General features: G+C 39.6%; 1 protein-coding gene across 1 annotated transcript; it reads right to left on the bottom strand.

Annotated features, from left to right (window-relative positions):
* Positions 1 to 4,929: 4,929 nt before the first annotated feature.
* Positions 4,930 to 16,310, bottom strand: LOC103423059 (putative nuclear RNA export factor SDE5). The gene is made up of 12 exons (XM_029098117.2): positions 16,035 to 16,310; positions 14,217 to 14,846; positions 13,452 to 13,477; positions 13,058 to 13,135; positions 12,599 to 12,636; positions 12,210 to 12,448; positions 11,865 to 11,947; positions 11,557 to 11,613; positions 10,980 to 11,053; positions 10,800 to 10,894; positions 10,609 to 10,679; positions 4,930 to 5,303 (listed from the first exon to the last, which is right to left on the bottom strand). The coding sequence occupies exons 2-12, from the start codon at positions 14,833 to 14,835 to the stop codon at positions 5,187 to 5,189; spliced, it is 1,497 nt and encodes a 498-aa protein (XP_028953950.1). The 5' UTR covers positions 14,836 to 14,846; positions 16,035 to 16,310; the 3' UTR covers positions 4,930 to 5,186.
* Between the last annotated feature and the right edge of the window lie 949 nt (positions 16,311 to 17,259).

Here is a 17,259-nt window from a genome sequence, read left to right as displayed (position 1 = left end):
TCAATTCCTCGTTGGCTTATCATGAAGCCTAAGAATTTGCCAGAGCCTACGCCGAAGGCACATTTGTTTGGGTTCAACCTCATTCGATACCTCTTCAGAATGGTGAAAGTTTCAGATAGGTTGGTGATATGTTGGTCAGCATGTTTGCTCTTGACTAGCATATCATCAACTTAAACTTTCATGCTCTTCCCAATCTATTCGGCAAACATTGAATTGACCAATCTCTGATAAGTCGATCCTGCATTTTTTAGGCCGAAGGGCATGACTTTATAGCAATGTAGTCCCATGTCAATAGTGAAGGTTGTGTGTTTTTGGTCCAGAGGGTTTATAAGGATTTGGTTGTATCCTGAGTAAGCATCCATGAAGCTCAAGAGTTCACACCCTGCCGTAGAGTCTATAAGTCTGTCTATGAGAGTAAGAGGGAAGCTATCTTTCGGGCATCCTTTGTTTAGGTCAGTGTAATCAACACACATTCTCCACAAGACCTTTTGGAGCAGAAAACTTTCCTTTGTCAGATTCTTCTTAACAAGGACAACATTTGTTACCCACGTTGGATAATTAACTTCGTGGACGAAGCCTATGCCTTTGAGTTTTTCAACTTCTGTCTTCATTGCTTCGTACCATTCAACATCATAAGATTTTCGCTTCTGTCTCACTGGCTTGGTCTTAGGGTCAATACTTAAGCGATAACAGATTATATCGAGAGAGATGCATGGCATGTCCTCGTATGACCAGGCGAAGACCTCAGTGTTTTCTTGCAAAAAAAGAGATCAATGTTAACCGAATGAGTGGTGACAAGGTGGTACCAATCTTCACCATGCGATCCGAATAATCTTTTGAGATAGAGACCTTCTCCAACTCTTCAGCGGGTTGTGCTTGCTGGGTGAAAGAGTCATCTCGAGGATCGTCGGGTTGACTGTTGCCACCGTAAAGATCCAAGTTGGTTTCGTCTGGGCTAGTCTTTATGACTTGGTCATGTATAGAAAGGGTTTCCTTGGGCACAGGCAAATGTTGTTGTTTGACCGAAGTGTTGTAACATAATCGTACACTAAGTTGATCTCCTCTGATGTAACTATTGCCATAGGGGGTTGGAAATTTCATCAACAACATATGTGTGGATACCATGGCCTTGAGATCATTGATGTCTGTGCGTCCGAATATGACATTGTATGTCGTTGGGCAATCAACCATCAGGAAGTTAGTGGTAATGGTAGCTGTGTAAGGGCTTGTACCAATGGTGAAACGTAAATGTATACTCCCCAAAGGTTGCACGATATCACCGGAGAAGCTTATCAAAGGGGAAATTGAGTGGTCGAGCAAGTGTTCAACGACATTAAGTGCCCTGAAAGCTTCAGCAAACATGATATTAACCAAAGCCCCGTGTCTACCAGGATTCGTCGTACTTCAAAGTTGGCTATGTGAGCTTCCACGATCAGTGGGTCGTTGTGAGGGTAGATGATACCTCTTTCTTCCTCAAGGTATAAACATATTGGATCCCAGTTAGGCTTTTGATACTTACCTCCCCTGATGTCTTCCACGTGAAACACTTGGTGGCCAAACCTTAAAGCTCGTTCACTATTTTTCATGGCCTTGTTGGAAGATTTAGATATGGGTGTGCCACCACTTATGGAATATATCACATTTACCTGGCGTTGGTTACGGTTACCCCTTGGAGGGTGAAGGAGGAATTGATCAATTTTTCCTTCACGTGCCAAAGCTTCAATATGATCACGATGGGAGATACACTTCTCGCCGTCATGGTCGTTATACTCGTGATAGCAGCAAAACGTGCTCGTGTTCTTCATGGGCTTGTAATCCGGGTGCCTCGGCTTTGGCTTCGTATCAAGTATGCTATACTGGGGTAAATGGTCATGCATGTGGCGTTCAAAGGTGTGTATGCATCATACCTCGTGGTAGGGGATGTCCTAACACGTGTTTGACCCACTGTGTTGACTGTCTGGGGTCCAAGATTATCATGGCGATACCCTTGGTTATCGCGGTAGTGTCCCTTACTCCTTTTACTAAAATGAGACTGGTAAGGATGGAAATCTTTCCTTTTGCCCTGAGATTGATATGTCTGTTGACTTGGCAAAGTATTAAGTAAGGCAGGGGGAGGCACCGCTGCCGTTTGGAAGGTCGAGGTCTTCTCATTTGGTTGGATCTGGCTTCCACTCCCTACTTGCTAGTAAGGGGTGGTTGTGGAGGGTTTCCCTTGATATGTCCTTGCCTCAGCGGAGGCATGGTTGTAAGCCTGTGCCATCATCTCAGAGTAAGTCTTCCAAGTGTTGGCATTGATCATGTACTTGAAGAAACAATCACGTAGGCCTGCCGTGAAGGCCTTGAGGGCGGTCTTGTCATCTACCTCAGCGCAGCGAGAATACTCATGGTTGAAACGACCAACATACTCTCGTAGTGACTCGTCTGGCTTCTGGCGAATAGTGTACAAGTCATCTGCAGAATGCAAGCGATCGGTCTGAAAGATGTGTTGAAAGACAAACAGTTTCCTCAGTTCCTCAAATGAGTCTACTGTCTCAGGTGGCAGACGGCAATACCAGTTTAGAGCTCCACCAGAGAGGGTGGAGGGGAAGAGAAGACATCGCTTTTCGTCGGTATGCATCTGATATGCCATGGTGGACTCAAAGAGGTTAAGGTGTTCAATTGGGTCTTCCTTTCTAGTATAGAGTTGTAAACCAAGCTTTTGTTTTATCTTCGCTTGAATGGGGTGTCGAGGATTCTCCTTGTGAGAGGGCCAGGCCTGGGTTGGTTCCAGTTAGGTATCTCGGCTTAACATTCGGCCTTCAACTTGTTTACTTTCTCAATGAGCTGTAGGACGAGGGGGTCTTGAGTGGAGTCATGTACCACTGGGATTTTCTTTCGTAAGTCTCCATCGCCTCTTGGAAGTAGGAAAGTTTGAGCAAGGGCGTGTGATTTTTCCTTGGACTCGCCGTACTGACTTCTAGGGCGAGTCTGTTGGAATACCTCAGAGTCCCATGTACCTTCATGTTCCTCTAGGACATGTCGTTCCTTCCCTAGATTGGCAGCTGGCCTGGGTTGTGGGAGGGGACCAAGTCTTTCAGAAACCCTTGGGTCATTGATTTTCGAGCATATGTGGAGGGGATTCTCTTGACGTTGCTTTAGGAAGTCTCGGCAGTCACGATAAACGACTTTTGATCCTTCCAACCCTTCTGCAAGGAGGTGTCTTCCTCCATTTCTCATGCTTCGGGTCGAAGCAGCTGGGTTGAGAGAAGTCTCATGTTGATCAATGGTTTGATGATTAGCTCGCTCCTCATCAGGGATACCCATGTTGAAGGAAGGTGACCCTCAGTGTTGGGGGGCACCCAGATGATGGTTGATGTTCAGGGGCAACAAGCTCGCGTGTTTGAGTACACATAGTTTCATGAAACGTCTCAAAGAGCTTCTTATACTGCTCCTGGATGACCTCATTCTTCATTGCTATCTTGTTACTTTGAGCTTCTAGCTCATCGACTTTAGCTTGAAGAGCAACCCTCTTTCCTTCCTTCTTTCGTTGCTTCGCACTAGGTGCAAGAGGGGTGTCATTCTGTGTGTTGTGGCTTCCTTTGCTCCCCATGTTAAAGAGGGATGCCTGGTCAAAAGAGAGTGTACGAATGGTGGAAACCAGCTTGACAAAGCTGAAGAGAGTGGGAATAAGTGTCGTTCCCACAGATGGCGCCAAATGTTGATGCACAAAATCAATGAGGACTTTGGTACAACAGAAAGTATTATGTTTGTGACCTTCGCTAGATTGCTCCGGTCACTAGTATGGATAACTATGTAAATTGATAGAGATAGGGAAGCAAACATAAGATGTACGTGGTTCACCCAGATTGGCTACGTTCACGGAGTAGAGGAGTTCTCATTAATTGTGAAGGGTTTACACAAGCACATAGGTTCAAACTCTCCTTTAGTGAGTACAAGTGAATGATTTAGTACAAATGACATTACAAAATATTGTGAGAGAATGATCTCTATTTATATAAGAGAGTTTCTAGTTTCATTCTGACATTGACACGTGTCGTGTTGTGATTGGCTTCTGATGTTGACACGTGTCGGTCTATGATTAGCTTCTGAGATTGACACGTGTCGCGCTGTGATTGGCCTCCTAGTTGTAGGGAAACTCTTCTGGATCCTTAACGGTATAACGTTGACCGGTGCTCAGTAGTTTCGGGATTGGTCAAGTATGGTATAAACATACTTAAATTGTGCTTAGATCTAACACATTTCGTTTAGTTGTATTTGTATGTAAACCTACTTCAAAAATATGATCATGATTAGAAAATTGGCTTTTAATATCAATACTATGTATTTTTCTCTGAAAATAACTCTTTATTTGTAGCAGTTTGTCCCAATAAATAAATAAATAACTCTTTATTTGTAGCAGGACCAGACTAATTGTGAATTTGTAATCCACAAGTTGAAGCTCAAGGGAAAATTTGAAGACATGATATAAATCAGATGAAATGCTGAAAATTTTGTAACACATAAGCTTGATGATATAGTCATACCAGTTGTCTCTGGGCTCCTCCTGTCGTATCTTCATCAATCGTTCCCACTATAACCCAAAGATACTAGAAAGATGAAAAGAAAAATGCAAATCCACGTCTACGTCCTTGGTTCTTCTTAATAAATGGGAGATGATCCAAAGTCATTCCACCTTGTTTATTTCATATCAAGAGAAGAATGATGGAGGGACGTCGGGGATGCCAGAGAGATAGGTTAACTGAGATATTAGAAGATGTATATATAACTTGCTTGGGATATTAGAAGATGTAATCTAACTTACTTATAAATCCATGTAAGATCCATCTTCCCATCAATGTGAAATTTATTCTCACATTAATGGTTTTTGATTTATCTAATTTTTTGCAACGATAATCTATGAAAGATGTACTAAATTTTAGATAGTTTAGATAGTTGAAAAAAATTGCTCTAAGAATTTTTTAGGTTCAAATTAAAAACATCCGTATTTTTCTATATACGTAAATAGAGGGTGTGTTGCTTGAATTTCATCTCTCTAAAATCTTGTAACATAAATTTCCCACAAAAGAAAAGTTCATCTCAAACCCCAAATGGACAGCATCCCTAACAAAACCAGCATTTACCATGGCATGGCCTCTTCTTTAAGTTCCACTTCTGCTCTGCTCAAATTGAGCTCTTGTTTCTTTCACTCATTTTTTTGAGAAGCTCAAGCTTTTCGGGTCAATTTCATCCACTCGGATCGATATTGTCCTCCCGTTCTCCTCCTCGGTCCATTTGATCGATTCCTTCTCCAGTTGCTTCACAATCTGCACAACAAAATTTACAAAAGACATGTGAAATTTAAGTTTTCATAAAGCATATGGAGTCATAGCGCATGAAGAAAAAAGAAGCACAAAGTGTTAAGCGATCTGTTTTATGATATATGTAAAGGGATAAGTAGTCATAGCTAACAGCTGTCATTTTCAGATGTACAGCTGTCATGTTTAGATGTAACAGTTTTGCAACTAATCTCTGTATTAGATACCTACTTAAGTATAATTAGGTACTAAGCTTTATTAGAGAACTGTATATATATTGAGTTGTAATCCTTACACATTAAGTAATGAAATACAAAGAGTTATTTCTTATATGGTATCACCGCCTCTCTGCCTAACCGCCTCTCGATCCCTCTTTTTTCTTGCGATTTTTTTTTCGATCGATTTGTTCTTCGATCGTGTTGCTTCTCAGATCTTTGGTCTTTGGCCATGGAGTCTTCGACTTCTTCTCCTGTGCAACCTGAAATTGTTGCTACTCCTCCTCCTGCAACTTCTTCCCCCAATTTTGCTACGATGAACCCTAATTCTTCCTCTTCTTCAATTTCTTCTATAACTGTTCAGAATATCAGTTGTATGGTTCCTACGAAGCTCAAACGTGACAATTATCTCGTCTGAAAAGCTCTATTCGCTCCAATTTTTCGCCGATACAAACTCACCGGCATTGTTGATGGCTCGGAAATTTGCCCGCCGCCGTTTGTTCTTGATGCATTTGGTTGCAGCACTAGAGTTCCAAATCCTGACTTCGAGGCGTGGTATGACAAAGATCAGAATATCCTGATCTGGTTGAATTCCACTCTTTCTGAGGATATTGTTCCGTTTACTGTTGGTGTCGCTTCGTCTCGCGATCTCTGGTTAAACCTTGAGCATCGATTTGGTGGTGTGTCTGCCGCTCACATTCATCAGCTCCGTTCTCGCCTTCACTCTGTTCACAAAGGCGATCTCTCTATCTCAGATTATCTGCAGCGCATCAAAGGTCTTGCTGATTCATTAATGGCTGCTGGAGCTCCGGTTTCTGATCATGATTTGATTGCCGTCACTCTTAATGGCTTACCTAATGAATATGAGTCGTTCATTGACTCTATCATGCTCAGGATTTCTACCACAACACTGGATGAACTTCATGGATTGTTGATTAACAAGGAAGTTTTCATGCATCGCAAGAAGAAAAATGTGGCCTCCTCTGCTTCTGAGCCTTTTCAGGCATTTGCTGCGCAGTATCCACCTCCTCTTCTTCCTACACCATCCCAGTTCTATAATTTTCCTCAAGCATTTGCTGCTCAACAGTCATCTTCCAGTGCGCCATCCAAGTTTCACACCAATAATCGCTGTTGAGGTTTCTCTCCGCGCAAGCCTCGTGGTAATTTTTCTAAGAATTCCAACAATCGTGGTCAATTCAACAATTCTGGTGGGAATCATGGCAATTACAGAAACTTCTCTGGAAATCGCAATCATTTTGGTGGTAATCGTAGTCAATTCAACAATTCTGGTGGTCGAACTTCCTGCCAAATATGTAATTCGTTTGATCACGAAGCTCTGGATTGCTATGCCCGGATGAATCATGCTTTTGCTGGCAAAATCCCTCCTGCACAGCTCGCTGCTATGTGTGTTCACACCAACTCTAAGCCATCTTCTCCCACTTGGTTAATGGACTCGGGTGCCACCTCTCAAATTGTTAATGATATTTCTGCAATTCAGGCTCCCCGTCCGTATTCTGGCAATGACAAGGTGTATGTTGGTGATGGTCAAGGTATGGCTATTCATCATACTGGTAACTCTACAGTCTCAACACCACATGCTTCTTTCCGATTAAACAATATTCTTCATGTTCCGCTGATGAAATTCAACTTACTCTCTGCTTATCAATTCTTGAAAGATAACTATTGTTCTTTGACCCTTAATTCTGATGGTTCTGAAATCAAGGATCGTTCTTCGAGGAGGACGCTTTTTCGAGGGCCAGTTAAAGAAGGTTTCTATCCATTTCAAGGTCTCTCTTCGGTTTCTTCTTCACATATTGCCCTTCTCAGCACTAAAGCCTCTTTGAAGACATGGCATCACAGACTTGGTCATCCTTCCTCTGCTATGTTTAGGAAAGTCTTAAATAAGCATTGTATTGATCACATTGGTGACCAGTCTGTATCTTTCTTTTGCTCCGATTGTGCCATCGGCAAAAACCACAAGCTGCCTTTTTTTTCTAGTACTAGTTCTACTTCAACTAGTTTAGAGTTGCTCCATTGTGATGTTTGGGGTCCCTCTCCAGTTCTTTCTGTTACTGGTTACAGATTCTACCTGTTGATTGTGGATGAGTTTACTAAATACACATGGATGTTTCCCATGAAAGCTAAGTCTGAGGTTTTTTCTCTATTTGTTCTCTTCAAAGCTTATGTAGAAACCTTGATTGGAAATAAAATAAAGATTTTGAGATCAGATTCAGGGGGTGAGTTCACCAGTTCCGAGTTCAATTCTTTTCTAGCTCGCAATGGTATTTCTCATCAATATAGCTGTCCTCACACTCCGGAACAAAATGGGTGTGTTGAACGGAAGCATCGTCATCTTACAGAGACTGCAAGAACTCTTTTGGTTTCTTCTTGGGTTCCACACAAGTTTTGGGTTGAAGCTTTTGCAACTGCACTTTATCTCATTAACCGCCTGCCTATTTCTCGGTTGGATACATCTCCTTGGGAACTTCTTTTTCGACGTCCTCCAGATTATTCCAAGTTAAAGGTCTTTGGATGCAGCTGCTACCCTTGGCTTAAACCCTATGTTTCCTCGAAATTGGACGGCAAAAGCACACATTGTGTCTTCCTTGGTTATAGTCTTCAGCACAAAGGCTATCGTTGCTTAGATCTCCAATCTCAACGCCTTTATATTTCAAGGCATGTTATGTTTAATGAAGCGCATTTTCCGTTTCATAATGCACATCACCTTTCCTCTTCCTCCCTACCACAGTCCACTACCTCTACATCATCTCCACACTTCACTCTCCCTTTCCCTTTCTTTCAGCATACTCCAACTTCCTCATCACTCTCTTCATCTTCGCTAGTTCATCCTGACCTATCTCCGCCAGTATCTTCTTCTCCGGTACCGTCATCCTCCTCTTCATCTTCATCTAGTGCTTCCTTACCTCTGCCATCTCATCCATCCTCTTTCGTTCCACCCTCTATTCCCTCTAATTCTCATCCTATGCTCACCCGATCTAAAGCCGGCATTTTCAAACCTAAAGCTCTATCTGCCACTAAGCATCCCATCGATATTGATACTTTTGTGCCTACCGCTTATCTGCAAGCATCTAAGCATGCTCATTGGGTTCAGGCCATGTCAGAGGAATTTGAGGCTCTTCGACACACTAGTACTTGGACATTGGTACCTTCCTCTCCTCACCACAATATTGTTGGCTGCAAATGGGTGTTTCGGATTAAAAGGAAACCTGATGGCTCGATTGATCGTTACAAGGCTCGCCTTGTAGCCAAAGGATTTCACCGGCAGGCCGGTATTGATTTTACAGAAACTTTCAGCCCAGTTGCCAAACCAGTAACCATTCGCATTCTATTAACCCTTGCTGTCCATAATGACTGATTCCTTAATCAGTTGGATATTAGTAATGCATTTCTTCATGGTTCACTGAAAGAATAGGTGTTTATGCAACAACCTCCTGGTTTTGTTGATGCTTCTCAGCCTTCTTTTGTCTGTAAGCTCAATCGCTCTCTTTATGGCTTAAAACAAGCCCATCTGGCTTGGTATGATAAACTTGGATCTACCTTGCTCTCTCTTGGGTTTGCTAATTCTAAATCTGATTACTCTCTATTTGTGTGCACCTCTCCTTCTTTGGTGATTGTCTTGGTGTACGTTGATGATATATTAGTCACCGGACCCAATGCCTCTCATTGCCAAGCTTTCATTCAAAAGCTCAGTACCCTGTTTCCTGTCAAAGACTTAGGTCCTCTCCACTATTTCCTTGGTCTTGAAGTCCATCGATCCTCTGATGGTATCTTCATGTCTCAAGGCAAATATGCTATGGATCTTCTTATTAAGACGAAAATGGAAGGATGCAAGCCTTGTGCCACTCCTCTTGGTACTGCCAAATTGGATCACATTGGAACTTTGTTGCCTGAACCAAAGGAATATCGGTCCATCGTTGGTGCTCTCCAATATCTCACATGGACTAGGCCAGATCTGTCCTTTGCTATGAACCAAGTCTGTCAGTTTCTTCATTGCCCTCGTGACACTCATTTTCAGGCTGTTAAACGCATTCTTCGGTTTCTCAAGGGTTCTGTTGATCAAGGCATCTGGTTCAAAAAGGGGTCTCTGCAGCTCACAGCTTTCTCGGATGCTGATTGGGCTGGTTGTGTCTTTGATAGACGTTCTACATCTGGTTATTGTGTTTACTTTGGTCCCAATCTTATCAGTTTGGAGTGCTAAAAAGTAGGCCACTGTTGCCCGCTCTTCAACCGAGGCCGAGTATCGCTCTCTTGCTCTTACTGCTGCTGAACTTACATGGATCTGCAAGATTTTCAAAGACATTACTTTCCCTCTTTCTCATACTCCCACACTGTGGTGTGACAATGTTTCTGCCATATCTTTGGCTTCCAATCCTGTGTTTCATGCGCGCACTAAACATGTGGAGATCGATTATCACTACATTAGAGAGCTTGTTCTTGCTGGTTTAGTCAAAGTGTTGTATGTTTCCACTGATCATCAAATTGCAGACATCCATACAAAGTCCCTATCCAAGGCTCGGTTTCACTTTCTTCAGTCCAAGCTTTCTCTGGGTTCTCCTCCGCTTAGCTTGAGGGGGTGTAAAGGGATAAGTAGTCATAGCTAACAGCTGTCATTTTCAGATGTACAGCTGTCATGTTTAGATGTAACAGTTTTGCAACTAATCTCTGTATTAGATACCTACTTAAGTATAATTAGGTACTAAGCTTTATTAGAGAACTGTATATATATTGAGTTGTAATCCTTACACATTAAGTAATGAAATACAAAGAGTTATTTCTTATAATATGTGCTCTTTTCCATACCAACTAAAGCAAAAACAGTTATATTATTGTGACCAATTTCAATCAATTGTATTTGTGTATGTACAAGGATGAAATGGAAAACCTACTTAAAAATTACGATAGCGATTTCACCACATGATAAGATTTTCTGATAGTAACTTTCAGTAACAGCAGAACCAGACTAAATTGTGCATTTGTAATTTTGAAGTTGAAGCTCAAATGAAAATTTGAAAACACAGTGTATAAATCAAATGAAATGCTGAAAACTTTGCAACATGAGCTTGATGATAAAGTCATACCAGTCTTCTCCGGGCTCCTCCTGTTGTATCTTCATCATTCAATCCCACTATGACCCGAAGATACTTGAAAGCTGAAAAAAAATGCAAATTCATATTGTCCTTGATTCTTCTTAATAAATGGGAGATCCAAAGTCATTCCATCTTGTTAATTTCATTTCAAGAAAAAATGATGGAGGGCCATGATGACCTACCTGGGATGCCAGAGAGATAGGTTAACTGAGATCTTAGAAGACGTATAGCTTCCTTGGGCTCGTGGTTTTGCAAGTCAAGAGACACATCATCTTCACTGCATTCAAATTATCACCTGTTAGGCCATCTTATGAGGCGGAACACACATAACTCATGGATCAAGAGTAGTGTACATTTCGCACCTACTCTGAGCTTGAATAAGCATTTGAGCAGATTTTTCGTCTGCTTCCCGTGCCATTTTGTTAAAGTAATGTCCCTAGAAATTCCAAAGAGCATAAAATATATCATTATAGCCTCTAAAATTAAGGGGAGAAGGGAAAAGCAAGTTTAGAAGTAAGGCATTTAATGATAATGTCTATTAGAACGCAAACAAGGAACACAGCCTCCATCTACTATACGCATGTGCATCTGAAGATACACAACTGTGCCTAGACTGCTTTGTATTACTGTTACTTGTATTATGCAAGAAGGGCCAAAAGAACAATTTAAAAATCAGATTTCGGTTCACAAATGCTTGACATAAAACTTTATGTGAAGCAAACACATGTATCACCTAAATATTTCCTTGCATTCCCATATTGGGAACAACGATCGGAAAACAGAGATTCTAACTCAAATCACTAAAGCTGGAACGTAGATTATAAGAACTTTGTTTATTTAAAGTTTGTGTATTTAAAATTAAAGCTTAATGAGAACAAGTAGCACAGTTAATTCCATCTTTAAGTATTAAATCACCAAATTAAAACAAAAAATCTATACCTTCTCTAGCAGTTTGTCTGAACGTGCACGATCACCCTCACAAAATGCATTAAAAGCCTGCAGAGCAAGTGGGGGGATTAATATTCACCTATGTTAAACGATAATAACAATGATTAATGCATTAGGAGTGTAAACCAACAAAGTTGAAGATGAAAATAAAATGTAGACAAGAAAATGCTCAGACTGATTGGGCAATCATATCTCCCTTTTGTCAAGCGTAACAGACCACCATTGTGGTCTCCTTGAACGTTCAATAAAATAACTTCTGTAAGTAAAGTTCCAGAAAGTTAATAGAATAAGAATCTTACAGCTTTATAGTATTCCTTCATTGTGATCCAGTATTCTTTCACAGATTTACGTAGGACCTCATAGCCATTATCATCATCTCCATCTAGAGAAGGTAAATGCATTACAAAACTTTATACGGAAGAAACATAAAGATAAATAAAATCCTTAGTCAACCACCATGGAAAACTGAAATGAAGCCACAAACAAATCAATGGTTCCTTAAGTACCCATGATTACTAATCAATAGCTAAAGGTACCCCATAGGAAAGAATCAGATACTGGGTTAGAGAATTAAGAAAGAATTTAGAAGAAAGAAAATCTTGGATGAGAAATTATTTGAGTAATGAAAAGAGTAAAGTTCATACCTGGCCCGGAAACTCCTTGTGGTGCTAGTGCTACAGTAGCTTTACATTCTACAACCGTGTCTATAAATGGTTTAACCACGTATCCCTTAAGTCCCTTGTATTTATATCTTTTCACTTCCCTCGATGGGAGACTTCTTTTAGGTGCTTCGTCAGTTCTTTCAGGAACATGAAACAATGCTTGTAAAACCTGTTGGCTAAGAAGCCCATCTCCTTCTCCTACTGGTGATTCAGATAAATCACTGCAAGCGTGGAAACAAAAACAACTTCAAACTTCTAGCTTGTGCAAAGGGAGAGAGATGAAAGAAATAAGTAGTTCACTCTAAGTTAAAGCAAAATGAGGCTCCTCTAAAGTCTAAAGTGAACTGGCAAAACTACCAATAACAACATACCTATGGGCAGAATGTTGATCTGGACGCTTCTCTGCAGACTGTTACAGGAAAGGCTTCAAATGAATAAAAAGAACAAGAAAATGAAAAACTATTGCTGGCTACTTCATGTGTAAATTTGAGCTCTAACATAGTGAAGCGCAGCAGACCGATCAAAAGCTATTCCATTAAGAATGAATTCTTTTCAATCATGGGCCACAGAACTTGTTCCTACTTCTGACAGCCTCAAATCCTACTTTAGTTTGCCCTACCTATCCTACATATCAAGCCTCCTGATTAAAGCAAACATGATGCCACTAAACATGGTGAAACTGTCTCAATTGTATTTCCAACATGCCAAGGGATTTTACCTTCATTTGATCATTTCTATTCCTTGCTCAATTAACAATTTCTCGACTGCCTGAACCTTTGGTAATCATACTTCCGTGATTGGTTGGAGAATGCAGTAAAACTAAAGCTTACCTTCAAACCAGCTAAGCCGACAACATCATCAGACTTCTCCAATGTTGATGCTGACATGAAAAGAAGATTCTCCATGCTCTGCAGAATTAAAATATCAATTCTTCAAAATTGATGACAAAGATTAAAATTTTGTGTGGTAAAGAGAAGAAAACGATTCTTTCCAATCTTAATTTATACAGCAACAGAAAATATATGCAATTAGAATTGAAACATTCAGTTACAAAGAGAACCAAGTCATCAAGGAAATAATTAATTTTTGGAATAATTGACAGAAAAACTGTGGTACTAATACTTTCTCAGATTTCATGCATAGTTTCATTTATCATATGACTCGGAGCAAAAGATTACTATAGAAGCTGTAATGTAAGAAGCAACATAAGAATATACATTATACCTTCTGCACATCATATCCACAAAGGCCTGCATTCAATAAAATTCTCAATTAAACGTTTTGTCAACCTCAAGAACATCATCAGGAAGGTATTTTTACAATACAAAGGCACAATTGACCTACTGTTTGTATTTAAAATTTAACCCTAATGACATCAAAGCACTAATAACTAAAGAACCTGAAAATGCCATTTTACTCAATGGTAAAGATAAATCAGAATACATTCATATTGTTCAATATCACAGATTGAATATTCCAATATTCATAACACTCCATAACTCTGCCAAATACCCGCAAGTCCGATTAGGCAATCAATTTGTCAGTTGCCTATAACCTAGGCAGGTCTCCACAACTAGCTTGAGAGGTAATGGATAACCAGAAGAACCAATAAACCTAGAACTGGAAGAGTGAAGAATATCATGAAGATATTTAAATTTTCATCATCTAGAGCAATATTTGAAATTCAATGATATCATGACCATGTATTCATATTTTCAGACCATAGTGATCCAATTGTATTTTTTTATTAGTGTTAAAGGCAACAAGGGGACTCAAGGAACTGTCAAGTTGTATTTCAATTTCAAGAGGTACATGCACTTGACATGTTATCCAAAATGAAAGATTCCATTGTGATATCGACAATTATATTTTTCATTGTCTCCTGTTTAAGTAATATGATGAAAAATACAATGAAAAGTGTGCCATATTCTGGAATGGTATTCCAGAAATACTAAAGAAATCAGATTTCTAAGGGATAAGAAGATTTACCAAGAACTTCTCGGATCACATTCATATCAAGTTTAAAGCCCTCTCCAAGCATTTTACACAGAAATTCTTCAGCATCAGCTTGCAGTTTGCTGTTTGTTGGTGGCGTGGTTGATTGGACTTCTTCACTCCATATCGCAGAGGCAGGCACTTCTTTCCAATCTAGTTTTAATGGTTTCTTCACTTCAGTATATTCAATTGTTGATGCTCTGGGCCTACTGTACTCCTTTCCAATCATCCCTGAAACAGTACCCACTGAAGCAGAAAGTTTTTTTGACTTCAATGCTCTGGTGTTGTCCATTCCATTGAAGGGATTCTGAATACTTTTGGCGGTTGACACACCTGCATGAACTGCACTTGCAAAGTCCCGTCCAGATTCCGGGCCTTCCAAAGAAGTTGCGCTTGCACCCTCAAGCTTAACTTTTGAGGAACTAGCACCGTTTGAGGAAGTTAAATGTGATCTGCAAAGAATTTCACCAGCCATTTCTACATTGCACTTCGCCTGGCAGTATGCGGAGGCTATGTCCTTAAGAGAAACCATTGAGCTAAATGCTTCAAGCAAATACTCCAAGTCCCTTCTCTCGTCATCACAGCTTGCAGCAGGTGTGTTAAGTGCTTGCATTGTAACATATGCTTCACAAAGAAGAACAACAGAATAGCAACGTTAATGCATAAACAGGAACTCCACCATGACACGAGATAAGATTTCCCAAAGTAAGGATTTGTAAATAGAAACCAAATGTGGACATAAAAATGGAAAGCAAGTTCTCAAGCTCTCAATTTTATATTATATACAAGCTTGTATGTTCAAGCAGCAACCCCAGTTTGCATCCACAACTACTAAAAGGACCAATGACCACAATCAGGAACACAACAAAGAAACTTGTAATTGTAATTCCTCTCTTTCCCTTCTCTTATTGTCACAGGATGCAACACTTGCATATAAATTTGGGAGTTTTAACAAAAAGCCTACGGTACTGTTCACTTTAACGAAAAACCACATTTTTACACTAAAAAGTCAATCTGGTACTATTCACTTTATCCTTTATTTTGTCTTTATCTTTAAAATTCAAAGTTTTCAAGCCATTTTCATTAGTTTTCCTTATAAATTTTCGAGCTTTGATTTTCTTGCATTTTACAATTATAGAACATCTCGAATACCCAGTGCTTTCGTTCCCTTTTATACTACTCTTCAAACTTAAAAAATCTCTACTTTCTACTTCCACCACAATTCCTTGACTGAGCTTACCAAACAAATGCATCATGTATGTCAGTATGTGCCGTATCCCATATTCCACATTCATATCATAGGGGATTTTACGTCAAAAAACAGAGTGCTGGCTGTCGACCATCTAACACATTCCCCACCTTCTTATCCTGGCTTGGGACCGGCAGCGTGCGATAAATTTACACAGGCAGAATTTGTAAAAAAGCCGCGAATTCGGAATAGCTCTCAAGGGAAAGTAAAATATCAAAACTAGATGTATGTGTGTATGTATGTATGTAAACGTATACATACACACACATATATATACACGCAAAAATTATGTCATTAGGTTGTTAAGTAAGAATTATGCTTCGTGATCTGTATGGACACACGCGCTGACATTACGTAGTCATGTAATCATCGGCAAGAAACACATATCATATTAAGAATCACAGAACATAAAAATGTGCATATTTCAAAATATAATCCAACGCAACAGTAACCAGGGTTTTAGGGAACGATTTTGGAAAGAAAAAATTTATAAAAAAAAAAAGGGAAAAATAATAATATTTTGATGAATGGCAGTGCGGAGGAAGAAACGAAAGGTCGGTTACCTGGAGAAGATGGAGCGATGAGAATATAGAGAGAGAAAGTGTAGAGAGAGAGAGAGCCCTCTTTCTTTCTCTTTCAAAATTCAGACTTTCTTTCTCTTTGTGGGAAGGCGTTTAGCCCCTCCCATGGAAGAAAAATGGCAAAAGCAGAGTGACAGTAGGCAGCTTGACAGTACGAGAGTAACACGCGATTTCAAAATTCTGCGTTCTACGCGCTTCTCTCTTTGGACAAAACGGCATTCTCGTAATTTTCTTCACTTTGCAAATGGACTGAATTTCAAGCAATTTTACTTGTTGATTTGTAGGTTATTTAAGAGAGATCTTAAGTTTGATTATCGTCAAATACAAATTTGAATCTTATTATTATTAACTTATTGTGAAACTTAACTCACCACATCCTCTTAATGTATATAATATCGTTTGTCAAAAATGTTTACAATCCATTTTTATCAACAACAAAAAAAATGTAGGCGTTTACCAAGTCTTTGTGTGGGCTACGGTTGTAGGTATGTCATGTTTACTGTCTTTGTGGTATATCTGTACCGGCATTTTTTGGTCGTGTTATTAGAATGGTGGGCATATAGGATAATAGGAATTTATCTTTATTGTTGTATGTGCGTAGAGACGGCAAATTAAAATATTGGGTTGTTAATGAGTAACTATTAAGACCTCGTTCATATCAAACTGAAACGAGTTCAATGGTTATCCATTAACAACTCAATGCGTTGATTTGCCACCTTTACATGCATGTAACAAAAAAGGTAAACCCTTACATGGACACTACGCCAATAAAACAAGATGTAACTTAATAGTTACTCATTAACGACCCAATGTGTTAATTTGCTACCTCTACTCTGTGTGCTTCACTCCAAGTAAAAAAATGTAGCTATTTGACACCTTATACCCATTATGTTTCTATTAATGTCTTGTTGAAAAGAAAGCATGCAATCCATTATAATAAATGAGCGATGGAATGTTGTTGAAAATATTTATGGATAACACTTACATCTCTCATTATGAGTGAACATATTCAACTTATTTCGAATAATGTATCTTCATCACGTAAATTTTATATTTGAAACCGTTATTTTTTACTTTTTATTTGAAGATATCCAAATAAATTTATTATAAAAAAAAAAACACACACACACACAGGGTGGTTGTAGATTCTTTGTTTTGAAGTAGAATTCTTTTCTCTCCTATTACCATTCTCTTCCATCCCCTCCTC

Source organism: Malus domestica, chromosome 11 (genome assembly GCF_042453785.1).
Source record: "Malus domestica chromosome 11, GDT2T_hap1".
Taxonomy (NCBI): domain Eukaryota; kingdom Viridiplantae; phylum Streptophyta; class Magnoliopsida; order Rosales; family Rosaceae; genus Malus; species Malus domestica.
The sequence above is the reverse complement of the archived record's forward strand: the minus strand, read 5'-3'. Positions and strand labels throughout refer to the sequence as shown.

Coding starts and splice junctions, on each gene's coding strand:
- LOC103423059 (XM_029098117.2), bottom strand. CDS start 14,835: ATGCAAGCACTTAACACACCTGCTGCAAGCTGTGATGACGAGAGAAGG. Junction 12,449..12,598: donor GATCAACATTCTGCCCATAG/GTATGTTGTTAT, acceptor CCACGCTTGCAG/TGATTTATCTGAATCACCAG. Junction 11,948..12,209: donor ACAAGGAGTTTCCGGGCCAG/GTATGAACTTTA, acceptor TACCTTCTCTAG/ATGGAGATGATGATAATGGC.